This window comes from Apteryx mantelli, chromosome Z, assembly GCF_036417845.1.
Source record: "Apteryx mantelli isolate bAptMan1 chromosome Z, bAptMan1.hap1, whole genome shotgun sequence".
NCBI classification, from domain to species: domain Eukaryota; kingdom Metazoa; phylum Chordata; class Aves; order Apterygiformes; family Apterygidae; genus Apteryx; species Apteryx mantelli.
Window position 1 is genome coordinate 67495513 of NC_090020.1, and position 13690 is coordinate 67509202.

General features: G+C 39.4%; 1 protein-coding gene across 5 annotated transcripts in view; it reads right to left on the reverse strand.

The window, feature by feature from the left end:
• Positions 1-13638, reverse strand: part of IL31RA (interleukin 31 receptor A) — a 34413-nt gene extending 20775 nt beyond the window's left edge. The window contains exons 1-6 of one of the 5 annotated variants that reach the window (XM_067315878.1): positions 13585-13638; positions 13195-13276; positions 6791-6875; positions 4122-4418; positions 2633-2753; positions 309-493 (exon numbers count right to left, since the gene is read on the reverse strand). In XM_067315878.1, coding sequence (XP_067171979.1) covers positions 309-493; positions 2633-2753; positions 4122-4418; positions 6791-6875; positions 13195-13251 — 745 coding nt within the window. In that variant the 5' untranslated portion in view covers positions 13252-13276; positions 13585-13638. Of the gene's footprint in view, positions 1-308; positions 494-2632; positions 2754-4121; positions 4419-6790; positions 6876-10454; positions 10628-11781; positions 12155-13194; positions 13397-13584 lie in introns of those variants that run through there. The other 4 variants (XM_067315881.1, XM_067315879.1, XM_067315882.1 and 1 more) reach the window with 4 other exon arrangements.
• Between the last annotated feature and the right edge of the window lie 52 nt (positions 13639-13690).

Sequence of the window (13690 nt, forward strand, 5' to 3'; positions counted from 1 at the left end):
CAGAGACTCAGTAATTTTAACTAGCAATTAAAATTAGATGGCATTTCAAAGCTAAGCCCAATTCGAAAAAAAAAACCCAAATAATAATTTCAAAACTATTATATTGAAAAAACTGTTTTTCATAGTTTTCTCCTAAATAAACTGTGTGATCAAAGTTGTTTTTATTTCAGCATCCTCAAAACCTACAAATTGTAGAAATGCTGTATTTGGGGGGGGGGGAGGGGACAGGGGAAGGGAGAACTAGGGAGAGTACAATCAGGTCAACGTGCAGTGCGTTTTATTCCCAGCTATTTTTTTTTTTTAATTACCTATTTTTTCCAGAGCTATAGGAATACAATCTGATAAGGCTTCACCCAAAACATTTTCAGCTTTCACCTGAAAACAAAAAGAACTGCTATATGGAGTATTTGGGTAACGAAATGAACATGATTCAGCTTTGCTTTGGCAGCTGGAGCCAGCCACATTTGGAGTAATCACACGTCCATCTTTCATCCTACAAAAAATAAAGGAAAATAAAAGGAAGAGTCAGAAATCAGAGGATTTTCTTAGAATAAATCTGACAGATTTTCTGAAAGAACACAGACAGTACATTTTCTTTTCAGCATATACTTTTGTAAGTAAGCGGGATGCAAGAGTAACAGGACTTGTTTCACTTTACCTAATCATAGAGAAATTCAAGTAAATACTCCTATGTGAGATCTGTATTAAATATTACATATTATGCAATAAATAGACAGAACATTCATGTGACTAAGAATAGTTTACAGGTTGTATTTCACAAACATTTTAAAGCCAGCATAAGCTTGTACTGTTGAGAAAGGAAGCAGTCCTGCCTTCCCTAACATGCGCAGTTGTTTGTTTCCATCCATAGCTGTCTGCTCCCCTGTACTACTGATTTTATACTCATGTGGTAAATTCAGTTGGGGAGTTGATCTGGATTAAAATTAACAGTTCGATTTTACCTGAAATAGTTCTGCAATCCAACTTATTGTGTGGTTACAAAAGAATTTGTGCTGGTACAAGAATGAGCAATACAGATACCTATTTTCAGTAGCTGACATAGCTTATAATTTCACAGACTCGGCTAAGTTAAACTTAAAAACACTAGAAGGAATAAGAGCTCCACCTAATGAAGATGAAGATCTAAATACCTGCTCTGTCAAGCCTAAACTGGAGATAAAACTAGAGACTTTTTCCTGCCCTACCATTTAAACAAAAAAGATTAAATATGCTAACATAACTTGCAATGAATCTGAAATCCTTCCTGTTCAAGGATATTTTAGACAGTTGAGAAAACCATTCATGTGAACACATTAGCTAGAGTCTTGATTAGGCAGCATTGCTTGTGGTGCTTTCTATTATGAGAAGTGAACTGACAAGTTGATTTGAGACAAAAACCAGTGCTATCACCTTCAAAACTGTATTTGAGATCTGTCTTGAAACAACACCAATTTCACCATTTTCACAGTGACTTACAGAAAAGCTCTCACCATTCAAAATTTAACTGAAATGCAAAAAACGAAATATCTATGCTCCAAAATACTAAAAAGCATGAGACTACCAGTCATGTGTAAATAAAAGCCCCCAGCTGTGAACAATCCAAAACTGACAACTAGCACTTGATTCTTTCACTGAAACATTATGATTCCAAAGAACCCTACTAGCATCAATTGGCTTGTCATTATACTTACACAGTTCTGCCTTTTTGGATGGGCTAAAAAAGCAGTTCCCTTGAAATAGTAAATTTATCATTACAGAAAAAAAAGTTGTTCATATTTTGCATGCTAAGGGAATTTGTTCATATTTTGCATGCTAAGGGTAGCCTTCTGCGACCCATGTTTATTGGCATTTTGACAGAACATGGCTAGCCTCTGGCAAGAAGCAGCTAAACATCAATATATTTTGGTGCATGCACATGCAAATTACATAAATGTTTAAAAAACTATACAAACAATACAGATGAAGGCTTTGGTTTGCAATGGTTCTGCTTCCCAGTACAACATGTAATGCATAATATGCTTCTAATAAGTAAGCAACTTGAAAATTGCATCTTAAAGTAATAAGATGTATAAATTCTACAATATCCCTACATTACTATAAGCAATCATACTTGGTATTAACGTGCAGGATAAAAGAGCCTTTGCTTTAAACAATTATCAGTTTAAAATCATTAGAGGAGGAAGTGATCTTTTTTAAATTCCCATACTAGATGGGGACAGTTAGTAACAGAGGAAGTTTTTGGTAACACTCCAACAAAGCATCTCCATTCCGACTTGGCAGCAGAATAACCTAAAAAATTATATCTGCACCTAGGTTCACTGAGCTTTAGATTTAGTTAGTAATGTTATTTCAAGAGTACAAAGGAATGTTATTTTTGATGTAAATATTTGTCTGTTGAACATTGGCTTAAAAATGCTCACTTCTTTCACGCAAAGTACTAAAAAGTATCAGATTGTAACTTCTTTCAGTCATTACCAACCCAAGATTAATTGAGCTTACTGACTTGAAGACTGCCCTTGACTCTAAACTCTGTGCTGCTTCCAGGTTTTGTTCACACAGAAGTCAGGATATGAGGGAAGGAAGCTAGCAGTCTCACCCCAATACCCCAGTTCCCGATATATTCTATACGTACATGTTTCTATAAAGAGTATAGTTCGTTGTAAGATTCGTTTGTCTTCCTGAAGTCCAGCTACAAGCAAGTTCAACATTAAAGTAATAAATGCAGGAAATATTTCCTGGTGTGTCCGGTGGAACTACAATTACATAAAGAAAAATAAATTAATTCTGGTAAAAATAAGCAGCTTTAATAAAGACCAATTATGCCAGTCAAAAGGCAGATTATAGCCAACTCCAGTAATGGCTTCCATAGAACTTCTTTTTATTATTTCTTATTGCCCTCAAAGCTCTTCACAAAACCAAAAGCACTGTTTCTTTCCTGGGGAGAGAAAGAAGATTTGCTCCAATTACTTCTCAGAAATACTTAGTTAAGCAGACCCAAAGGTTCTTTCTCACATTATCCCAATAACAACTTCATATCAAGCCAACAAACACATTGTCCTGAATCTGTAAGTATAGCTATTGCAAAGTGACTGTAGCTAAATGCCAGTCCAGCCAGTAAGAGGGAAAACCAAAACATCACAAAAGTCTAGGAAAAGAGGGCATTCTCTCAAAGATCAGGCTCTCTTGTTCCTTCCCAGAATGTCTAACCACAAACCCCGTAACACTGCTCATCCGAGGAGCTTGCACCGTCTTAGAGCACAGAAGACTACTCCCTGGGAAACATATCTATATGACCCTGAAGAGACCACTAATTCCAGATTCTCTTTATTTTATGACCAAGACAGTAGAAAGGGAACAATCCTCTGCAATCTCTATAGTCTAAAATTATCCATAAAATATAACACCCTCAAATATATCTGTTATCAGTCAGACTTCTTCACTCAGAAGAAACTGCAGTTGAAAGGAAGAAAACTGTTCTCAGGGAAATAATCTGGTTGAAGAAGTCTTCTCTCCAAAATAATTCTTTTCTCTTCCAACGCTTCAAAAGACCTTCCTTTTATTGATAAGCTTATGGCACACTGAACATTTGGCATAGGCAATTCTTTCTGCTGTTCTTTATTCCAGGGATGTATTTCTTTGTATTTATTGCTCCTTTACTGGAGTGGAGACCCAAAGCATATATTAATATAATCTGGACCTAATCTGTCCAATGAATTAGAGAAGTTTTATGTATATATTTATCTTGTCACCTTATTCAGGTGAGACTGTAGTTATAATTTCTATGAAACACAGGATCAGCGGGGAAATCGTCCCTAGAGGAAGCTAAAGTTTGCTAGACTAGCAAAGAGACTTAATCAAAGGGACAGATCCAGTACTCACTGAACAACAAAAAAAACCCTCTGACTTCAGCTGACCTAAAGTCAGGGTCAGAGGTTATGGACTAGCACCAGTAAAGAGAGAGCAGCAATTTCATGCTTTATTTCAGATAAAAAAAAGGAGATACCCGAATACTAGTGTCTTAAAAATGCCACAAGCTAAAAAAAATTACTTTTAAAAATATTTTTTTTTTACAATAGGTCATTCAAAAATATCAAATTTCTTTATCCTGTATTTCTACTTACAGCCAGATTTAACTTCAGCATGAACCAAAAGTTGTTCTTTGCCTAGATACTTAATGAAACATTTCACATGTGCTTTGTTGTAAGTGAAATTATGGATGGTTACGCTAGATACAGTCTCGTTGACAACATTATAGTTTTCCTGAGCAATCAGTTCATGATTCAGTTTCCAGATGATGTGGCTTGCATTTCTGTGAGGTATGAGGTGTTTTCCAAGAACACAAAACAGTTTCAGGGTGGATCCTCTTTCAATTTCAGGAGATGAAGGAAAAATGTCAGCATCTCTGACAGAGCTTTCATCTAAAAACAAAATCAAAGATATCACATAACCTCCTTTCTTTTAAAATACCTGTGGAAAAATAACAACTTACTTTGTTATCACCAAGTATGTCTAGAGATCATTTAAGCAATGAAAGATCAGAAGTCATCAGATGCCCTCAAAGAGGAGGCTTCAGGAGGTTTGCTTCCAGTGTTACGCCCAACCCAGTGAAAGCACTGCCTACACCAGGAAAATGCTGACAGTGATCATCCAGAACAGGCCAATCTCCCACCTAAAACTGGGACTTCTAAAGGTATTTGCAAGGTATTTGTTCTCTAGAGAAAATATGCAGATGTGACAGCTTGAGTGCTGGCACTGGGAGAAAGAAATCTTCAAATAATATTTATACAACCCATTTGTTCTTCTAAACATATTTTATGCACAATGGGAGGTTTTTCAAATGTAGTTCAAATAAAATGCTCAGTCACTGGAATCTGATATTGCTGATTGTAAAGTCAGTTCATATGAATTACCGTACTAACATAGATACTGTATAAGAATGATGTTTCTATAACTTCTCAGAAACAATGGAAAAATTTGTAACAAAATGGTTTTTCATAGGTGAAAATGAAGAAAGGACAATCTGTTATCTTTCTTTTTGTCTTTTCATATATAAGAACAGTTTTTTTAAACACATTTAAGAGTGTATATATGACTTGGATGATAACATCACTAATGAGTATACCAGAAAATACAAATTGCTAAGTTTTAAAATTTATAAGTTTTTGCAATATATTTCAACATCTTATTAATATTTTTACCTTCATAGAAATTATATTCTCAAATACAGTGCAGGAATTCTATACAAAATTCATATAAAACACACATAAAAGGAAAACAGAGAAGCAGACAATGAATGAATTTAGCGGAGCTGTCAAACAGTGCAAGAATCACTCACTGGTGTCCTGCAGGAGCTAGTTGTTTTATGTTTTTCACTGATACGTATTCCTTGGTGCCAAACTGCATTAATTACTTAAATGAAAACAGAAAACAATTTCTATAGATCCCTTTCTTTCCTATATTCCTGCAAAGAAGTTTTCTTCCTTGTTTTCTGATAATTCTCTCTTTTGGTGCACGTCAACTGTGCTAGGTGAATTGAATTACGTTTATTTCCTTTTGTATCAAAGTCATACTACTGGTTGTCCTAAACACCACCACGCAGAGATGCCCATGTACCAACTGCAAGCATTCAACTGCACTGCTCTTCATGTACCATTCCACTTGCTACATACATATGCACCTCTCTTCCATGTAATCCCAAAACAACTTAAAACACGAGTGCCATTATATAGCACATCAGTAGTATATTTTAAGTCTGAAAGAAAATAAATTGTATGTGAAGTGTCAGTCATTGTCAGAAAGTCATTATTCCAAACTGGGATTTCCTATTCTAACTAATCAGTAACTATTCAGTTTAATCAGTTTAAACTGATGCTGTTGTCAGAAGTAGCATTTTTAATCCCTGGTCATTCATCCACTCCAGTGTTATCCCCCTCCTGTGCCAGAACAAGTATCTGTGTTGTGCACCACAAAGAAACCAGCACTGATGAAAATTAAGAGCCTGGCAGAAAACATTTAGTTTTCATCCAGATCAGATTCGTAACCACTTCCCAACTGGCCAGCCAGGGTTTGTTCCCACGGCAGCAGGGGGAGCTCCACAAGTGCAGGGAGTGCACAACTACTATATATATATATATATATAAATATATAAATATAAATAAATAAATATATTTATTTATTTATCTCCCAACTTCAGCAGCTGCTGAGGGGAGGGCTAAAACTGACTGTGAAGCAACCACATTACAAACTCATCTTCAGACACTGCTGACTTAAAGTTAGGAATAATGTGAAAACATTGATAGTCATTCCATTAATCTCTGAATAAGTAATATTTAACAATATTTCACTTAAACCAGTATCATGACTTTAGACATTAACTGCTCTTTAAATGTTCATATGTTACATAAATATTAATTTGTTCTGTCAGCAGATCTCCAAATTTACCAGTCTCGAAACAACCCAACAGGAATTAAACTATGATATGATTTTCAGATGCAGATTTCCCTCCTACATCCTGTGCAACAGGGAAATAGTTACACAGATAAGTTTTAAAATGCACAAAAGAAAACAAACCCAGACTCTAATGATCACAGTTAACATTCCACAAAAAGATCAAGAATGTCAAATGAATTTGTCCCTCTATACTGTACACTACTTAGCCAATCACTAACTTCTATTTTTTAAATATATTTTTCCATTTTCATAAATCTTGGAAATGTCTTTTAGAAAAGGTCACCTTTTAGAAAACTTTCTTAACAACACACACAAATAATCAAGAAACTTTCCATCCTACCTGCTGCAGAGCTCCTGCAGAGCAGGGCAAGCATCCAAAGCAAATAGTAGAACATTTCCTTTTCAGTAACTAGGTGCAGGAAATACTGTCATAAAATAAAAATAATATACTTCAAGTAGACACCCCTGAAACATTAACACTTTGTAAACATTTATATAATAAGAGTTAGTAATCAGATTCAGCATACCTCACTTGGGTCTAAGTTACAAACTAGCAGAAACAAATACAGCTTTTGCATAAGTTCGCAAATGGAAGGGACTTGGCTGCATGATTTGATCTAATTTAGTACAATACAGGAGCGAATTGCATGGGGTCTAGGGAAGAGACCTCCCATAACTTCTCCTCCTGGCAATGAGCTCTTAATTTGGTTCAGTCAGTGCTATGCTGCATCTCCTTCCAGCCTCTCCAAGGCTGATTAGGAGCTGGTTCTTTGACGTGCAACTTGCCGCTCACTACAAGTCAGACACAGGGTAGCACTCAGCAAGTTGCAACGCTCACATCTTACGTGGTCCTCACTGAGCTCAGAGGCAACGAAGCAGCTCTTTGCCTGTTAAGACACTGCACATGTAACAGTATTGAAAGAACATTCCCAACAGAAAAGTCAAACTCAGAAGTGCTTCACTTAAAGATAATTATAAAATCCAAATTCAGACCCCCTAGTAAACAAATAGCACAAACAGCACACCTTCTTAAACAAGAGCTATTTAGAAAGATGCTTGATTCATCAAAACCAGATTACTTGCAGGAAGGGACGATTTCAAAGAAGGTCTCAAAAAAACCAAAGTTGCTGAAACAAGGCTTTCGCAACACCAAAAACTGGTTTTCCATTTACTTTGAAATTTAGGCTGCTTAGAATAATTACAGCTTAAAAATATTAAGAAGTTAGATGAAAAACTGATCAAAAGTAACTTTTTTTCTTTAGGATTATTTCTAAATCACCTTTCCTCCTCCAGCTTCAGGGTAAAGAAAACTTTTTGCATTCAGATCTAGTTCTAAGATTGTTTTTAATTACATGAACACCTATTTCTGCATGCAATGTAGCAGTTGAATAAAAAACATGGTACATCTATAAATGGAAGAGATCATATGTCTTTAGCCTATACAAAGCATAAGCCCAGTAATTTTCAAGAATTTTAAAAATCTTTGATGGAAATGCCAAACCTGATGGGGTACGCCTTCCTATTAAGTAAAGTAGGAAGCATAAATAGCCGTTGTTGACTTTCAGTCTTTAGTAACAACTACAGCTGTTCCACTGTGCCAAGCTACCATCCGGAGGGACAGATACCAGAACAGCCGACGGCTGAACGCTAGGAGCCCGAGCCTGCACTTGGCCCCTCTGGGCCATCCGAGTGTGATGTAATGCACAGATTAACTTAGAAAAGCCATAAGTATAAATGTTCAAGACTCCAAGACACAAATCCATTAGCATTTACACAAATCTTAGTGGGAAAGAGGACATTTCAGACAAACGAGGCAAATGGCAACGTCTGGCTCCTTCCCAGACGACAGGGTGTGGGAGCCTCAGCTTCCAGGACTAATGCCACCAAGGGCAAATACACCAGCGAGCATCAGAAGAGGAAAAGGGAGGTTTCCCTGCTTAGATCAAAGAGAACAACATGGTAATACACGGGAGGAAGCAGTGCACAAGAGCGACAGTCAATGTCTTTTGCCAGCTCTCTAAACCCTTACAGATCAAGCCTTGACATGCCCACGCATGGAAAAGTGACAAACACTGCAGTAAATGATGCTGAGCAAATGACGCTGAGCACGCTGATTTCATAATCCAGTCCCTAACTGATCAAAACCTTAAGTCAGGTTGAATAAGATTTAAAATCTGAACATTTAAAGAGGACTTGCATATGTTACATTTAAAAAAATGCTATCATAAGCTACTAAAATCATTTAAAATTCAAGCTATTATTCAAACAATACATATTTGTTGAGAAAACAGAAACCATCAGACTTATGGAGACCTCTGACAGAGCAATGGGGAGCAAAGCCTCTTGAAATGCTATGCCAAATTTGACAGCAGAAGCTTGTTCTACAGATGCCAGGAAGAACACAGCCCTCGTTTCTCTTTCTTTCAAAGTTCAATGACCTGTTCGTATAAAAACTGCAAAATTACTGGAAATTGGAAAAGCAGGAAAGATTTTTTCTTCTTTCAGTGTCTAAATAAAAAAAAATAGGCACAAAAAGATAAGATACATTTGTTCTAAAATCCTGAAGGACATAGTGACCAGGAGAAGTCAGCTCAGTTAATAACTACTGATAGCAATTCTTTTGTTTAGTACACCCCAGAGCTATGAAAGCAAAATTGTTTTGATAAACCTCTTCCTTCCTACTAGAACACTATTTAACATATCAAATATTAACACATTTTAATATAAAATGCTATCTTATTTAAATTCCAATTTTCACCTAAATGCAACTTGAACAGAAAAAAACAGCATCTCAGAGTAATTCATTATTTTGTAAACCAACAGAAGCATAACAAATAAGCCTCTGAATGTATCTTAAGATATAGCTGCTCAACAGATAAGACAGTAGTAAAACATATTTGTTTGGCAATATGTTACACCTCATAAATAAAACTTAATAAAAACTTAATTTTTAAGGAATATCCATATCTGATTTGAAGATGCTCAAAGAAAGGACAGGATACCAATACTGCTACAACTGGTGACATTGCTAGGCAGAACAGCAGAGCTCACAGCTGCAGTCACCCCTGTTCTTTATCTACGAGAAAGAAGAAACAGGCAAGCAAGGGCTTAAAAAGCCTTCATCTACAGGTCTGATCTTTGAGTTTTCTTCTTAGCCTTAGTGTTTGAGAGACTACAACCATTAGAGTCTACCCTGAGAGATGACTGTGTGCCAAACATTTTCAGGCATTAAGGTGTTATTAGCTATAATGGTTGCCTTTGTACCCTTCCCTTGAGCACAGTAGCTCAAAGACAGAGAACAAGACAGAGCTCAAGATGCTTCTACTACAGCAGGCAATTAGGTGAGAAATTCAGATGGTCCTAGCAGTAGGATCTGTGCATTGTGCTTTAAAGAAAGCCAGAACTCCCAGGAGAGTTTTTCCCCAAGCCAGATCCAAACCCCCTCCCTCCCAAATCCAGCAACTGTTTTAACTTGAAGTTCGTAACACACATCAGCCAGAAAACAAGAGGGAGGGAGGATTTTCTGTACCACTTCAGAGCATTAGTTCACCTTGCCCAGCTTTGCCTTTTGGCCAATGCCAAATGCTCCAGAGTAAAACACACACACACGCACACACACTGGAAAACTGTTAGCAACATGTTTTGGAAGCGGGAAGCAGGGGAAAGAAGGAAAAAACTTTCCTAGACTGTTCAGGTGATCAGCTAGAGCCCTAAAACACTGCTTAAAAAGGTTTGTTTTCCATTCCCTTGGGTAATTTTTTAATTCTCTTTTGAAGGTTCTCCAGTATTTCACACCCTTCCTGAAGTGCGAACACATCTGAATAGTCAGAGCTGGATTTACAGGAGGGGCCGACCGTCTCCTTCACATTAGCGCAATCAATGTGTAACATGACAGTGAAGCCTCTGCACAGCTACTCTTCACCTTCCCCCGACCACCAGCACTGCTGGATGCTTAACATCTCACTTATGCTGTTATATGAACATAAGATCGCTACCAGACTTACCTGCTATGCCTCTTGTTATATATCGAAGCACATTAGCCCTTTTTCCCAACAGTTGAGGCAGTCATCTTTAAGGATTCTTATATCCTTCCAAGTCACTACTTTGCAAGAGAGTTTTTTGCCCTGTTGAGCATACTCTGTATTCTTTGATCCCAAATATATTTGTCTGTGTTAGCCTGTATGAGACAATTGAATAGTAAGCATTTTACCCTGCTGACTCAAATCATCTTGCAGAGGTTTTATGTTGGTTTATGTCCTTTTTTGTTTACTACCTGTAATTTTAATAAAACATGTAAACATTACCAACAATATCTTAGTCAAAGCTGCTGACTGGAATATGGAATGGTAGTGTGAAACCAATCTCCATGAGACCCACTAAAAACAACTGCATTTTGAGATCTGCCAGGAAGATGTTTTTTAACTGAAAAAGTTCCCTACAAGTCCCAAATGCAGCAAGCTTTTTTTTTTTTAATTGAATTACTATAATTAAGTATTCTACTGAAATCAAGATCTGTTGTTTTCAGTATAGCTACCTTTACCATGCAAACAAAGCTTTTTTCCTGCACCTTTTCCCTTTTGAAACCCTCCTTGTTGACAGGTTAGTCTCTGCTTGATAACAGAACCCAAACTAACTATTCCATTCTTTTGCCCAATACATTAAGCTTTTTTCAAGCGTGAAATTCCTTTCTTGCCCAGCATCTTAATTTAGGGACCAGAAGTTAGGCTTCAAATATTTTAGACAATCATCTTTAAAACAAAACACTCATGCAGTCCCTTAAAGAAAGATGTTCAACGCAGCTTCTTCAATTTATGCATGAGTTTGTAGGGATGCTGATTTAAGTCAGATGAAATCCAGATATGTCACTTTAAGAAAATTTGAGTGAATATAATTTAAGCAGCCAACATTTGGCAAACAGCCTGTACTGCCTCTGACAACAATTGTGTATATTACAAACATTTTGAGAACCCATGCCATTGTATACACAAACAAAACCACTGCCAAGTGACACATATCACTGTAGGATGATCTTCCTAAAAGGAAAAAACAAATAGCTAAATAGGAAATTTAAATTCTTACCGTCTCATGCACTCAAAGGAAACAAACCTGAAAGGAGTTTCTTGGCCTGGAGTCCTTCATGCGAGAGAGGATGTTATACAAGAGTAATCTCAAACCTCAATTTGAGATTACTATCTGGAGAGCTTTGAACGCATGCACACAGCATTGCTGGTAAAGATCATACCCCAGAGAAGAAGTTCATACTTTCCCATATACAACATCAACAAGAATTCACATGAGGACCTCTGTTAGAGAGATAAGCCTCTAACTTACCACAGTTGCAGAATAGGGATTTCTCTCAATGCGGAATTGCAACCTTCGCCTCTCCAGGATTAGGAAGGGATGTGATAAAATAGTAAGTCACCAGGCACAGCCCAAGGAACAGTTTTTCCTGTGCCAGCAGACGGATTCACAGGAAACGGGTGTAAAACTTTCTCCCAGCTCAAGACACGGCGTTGTGCAAGTATACGAGGAGCTGCGCTTCCCGTCAGCCTCGCCGACCGCTGCGCGGTGCACGGGAAACCACCGCAGCACGAGGCCGCGCTGCCGCCGCCGCCGCCGCCGCCTGCGGCCCCGCAGGGGGAGCGCCGAGGCGAAGAGCGGGGCAGAGGCGGGCCGAGGGCCCCGCGCAGCGCCCCGACCACGGCCGTCCGGGCACAGCCCTCCGCCGGGGGCCCCGCGCCGCCCTCGCCACCGCCCTCCCGCCCGCCGGGGGCCCCGCGCCGCCCTCGCCGCCGCCGCCGCCCTCGCCGCCACCCACCGGCGGCCCCGCGCCGCCCTCCCGCCCGGCCGCCCGCGGGGCCCCGCCTCTCTCCCTCCCGCCGCCGCCGCCGCCGCCGGTGCGGCCGTGCGCGCGCGTGGGAAGCACCCGCGCGCGGCGGGAGCGCGCGGCGCGGCGCGGGCGGGCGGGAAGGAGGAGCGCTGCGTCTCGGATAGCCGGGAAAGCGCTGCGCTCCCACCCTGCGGTACGGGACGGGCCCCGCTGCGCCCTCCGGGGGTTCAGATGCCAGAGGCTCGGGTGCTCCGGGACAAAACCGTGCATCACCCAGCTTTCTCCAGACGTGGGGCTGGCAAAGCGAGCGGTGGCCCAGCGCCACGGCAGAGCGCCCTTCTCCCCGCGCTGGCACCCGTTCCACCCGTTCACATAGTAACTTAATCTTTTTCTGAGTAAACAGACAGTCTGCAGTTTCCACAAGTGTAGATTTTCAGGTGTCTTGTCACAAACACCACAGTGTATTTAAGGCTGTTTGAATTGACTCATCTACATCAAAATGCTGGATATATCATTATATAGACAATACTTTCAACAATACAGCTTTAAACTGCATAAATATTTAAAATGAAACAAGCATATTAAGTAACAACCATTACTGTCACACACTGACAGAGATGCACCTAATTCATTATTTAGGTAATCAGCACTTAAGAGAGAAACAACAGAAGTTATGATCCCTTTTAAAGCAAGTAAATGTATTCCAATTAATGACTTGGAGGAAAATCATCCAGCCATCAGCAACATAAAAAGGAAGGAGTGTAATCAAAACTGGAAGTAATACTGCAATTAAAAGGGATACTATAAAGTTAGCGGGAATTCAAAGTCCCCAGTGATGTGCCTCTTACAAAGCATCAGCAGTCCTTTCTAAGCAGACAATTAAATCTCCAAGCACAGATACTGCTTTTCAATACCTTCATCAATACAGATGTCATCCAGAGGTCTTGTCCCCAATCCAAGAAGAGATCCATAACGGAAGTTACATGTGCATTTCCCCTACATTATTGTCACAGGCAAGATAGAGTAGACAAAAAGCTGTAGTAAATCCAGATACAGCATTTTAAATAAAAAACAAAATCACACACAAACAAAACAAAAAAGCCCACAAAACAGATTAGTCAAGCAGAGCCATAGCTCCATCTCGCACACGTACACACTTCCCCCTGGCCAGCGCATTGTTCTCTAGGCGTCAGCTTCCCGTCTTGGACGGCCCGCAGAAGCATGCCAGCTCCCTGCTGCGCAGCTGCCCGCACCTACCAGCCTCAGGCATTACCAGCCACGGCCCCCAGCATTTGCATCCATACCTCTCTCATCTCCAGGATCCTTTCTCGTTTCCAGAATCTTTCATCTAGTCATGACATTCACCTTCTTTCCGAGCTCCAAGCCCCAATTTTCCCAATGTAATAGTCT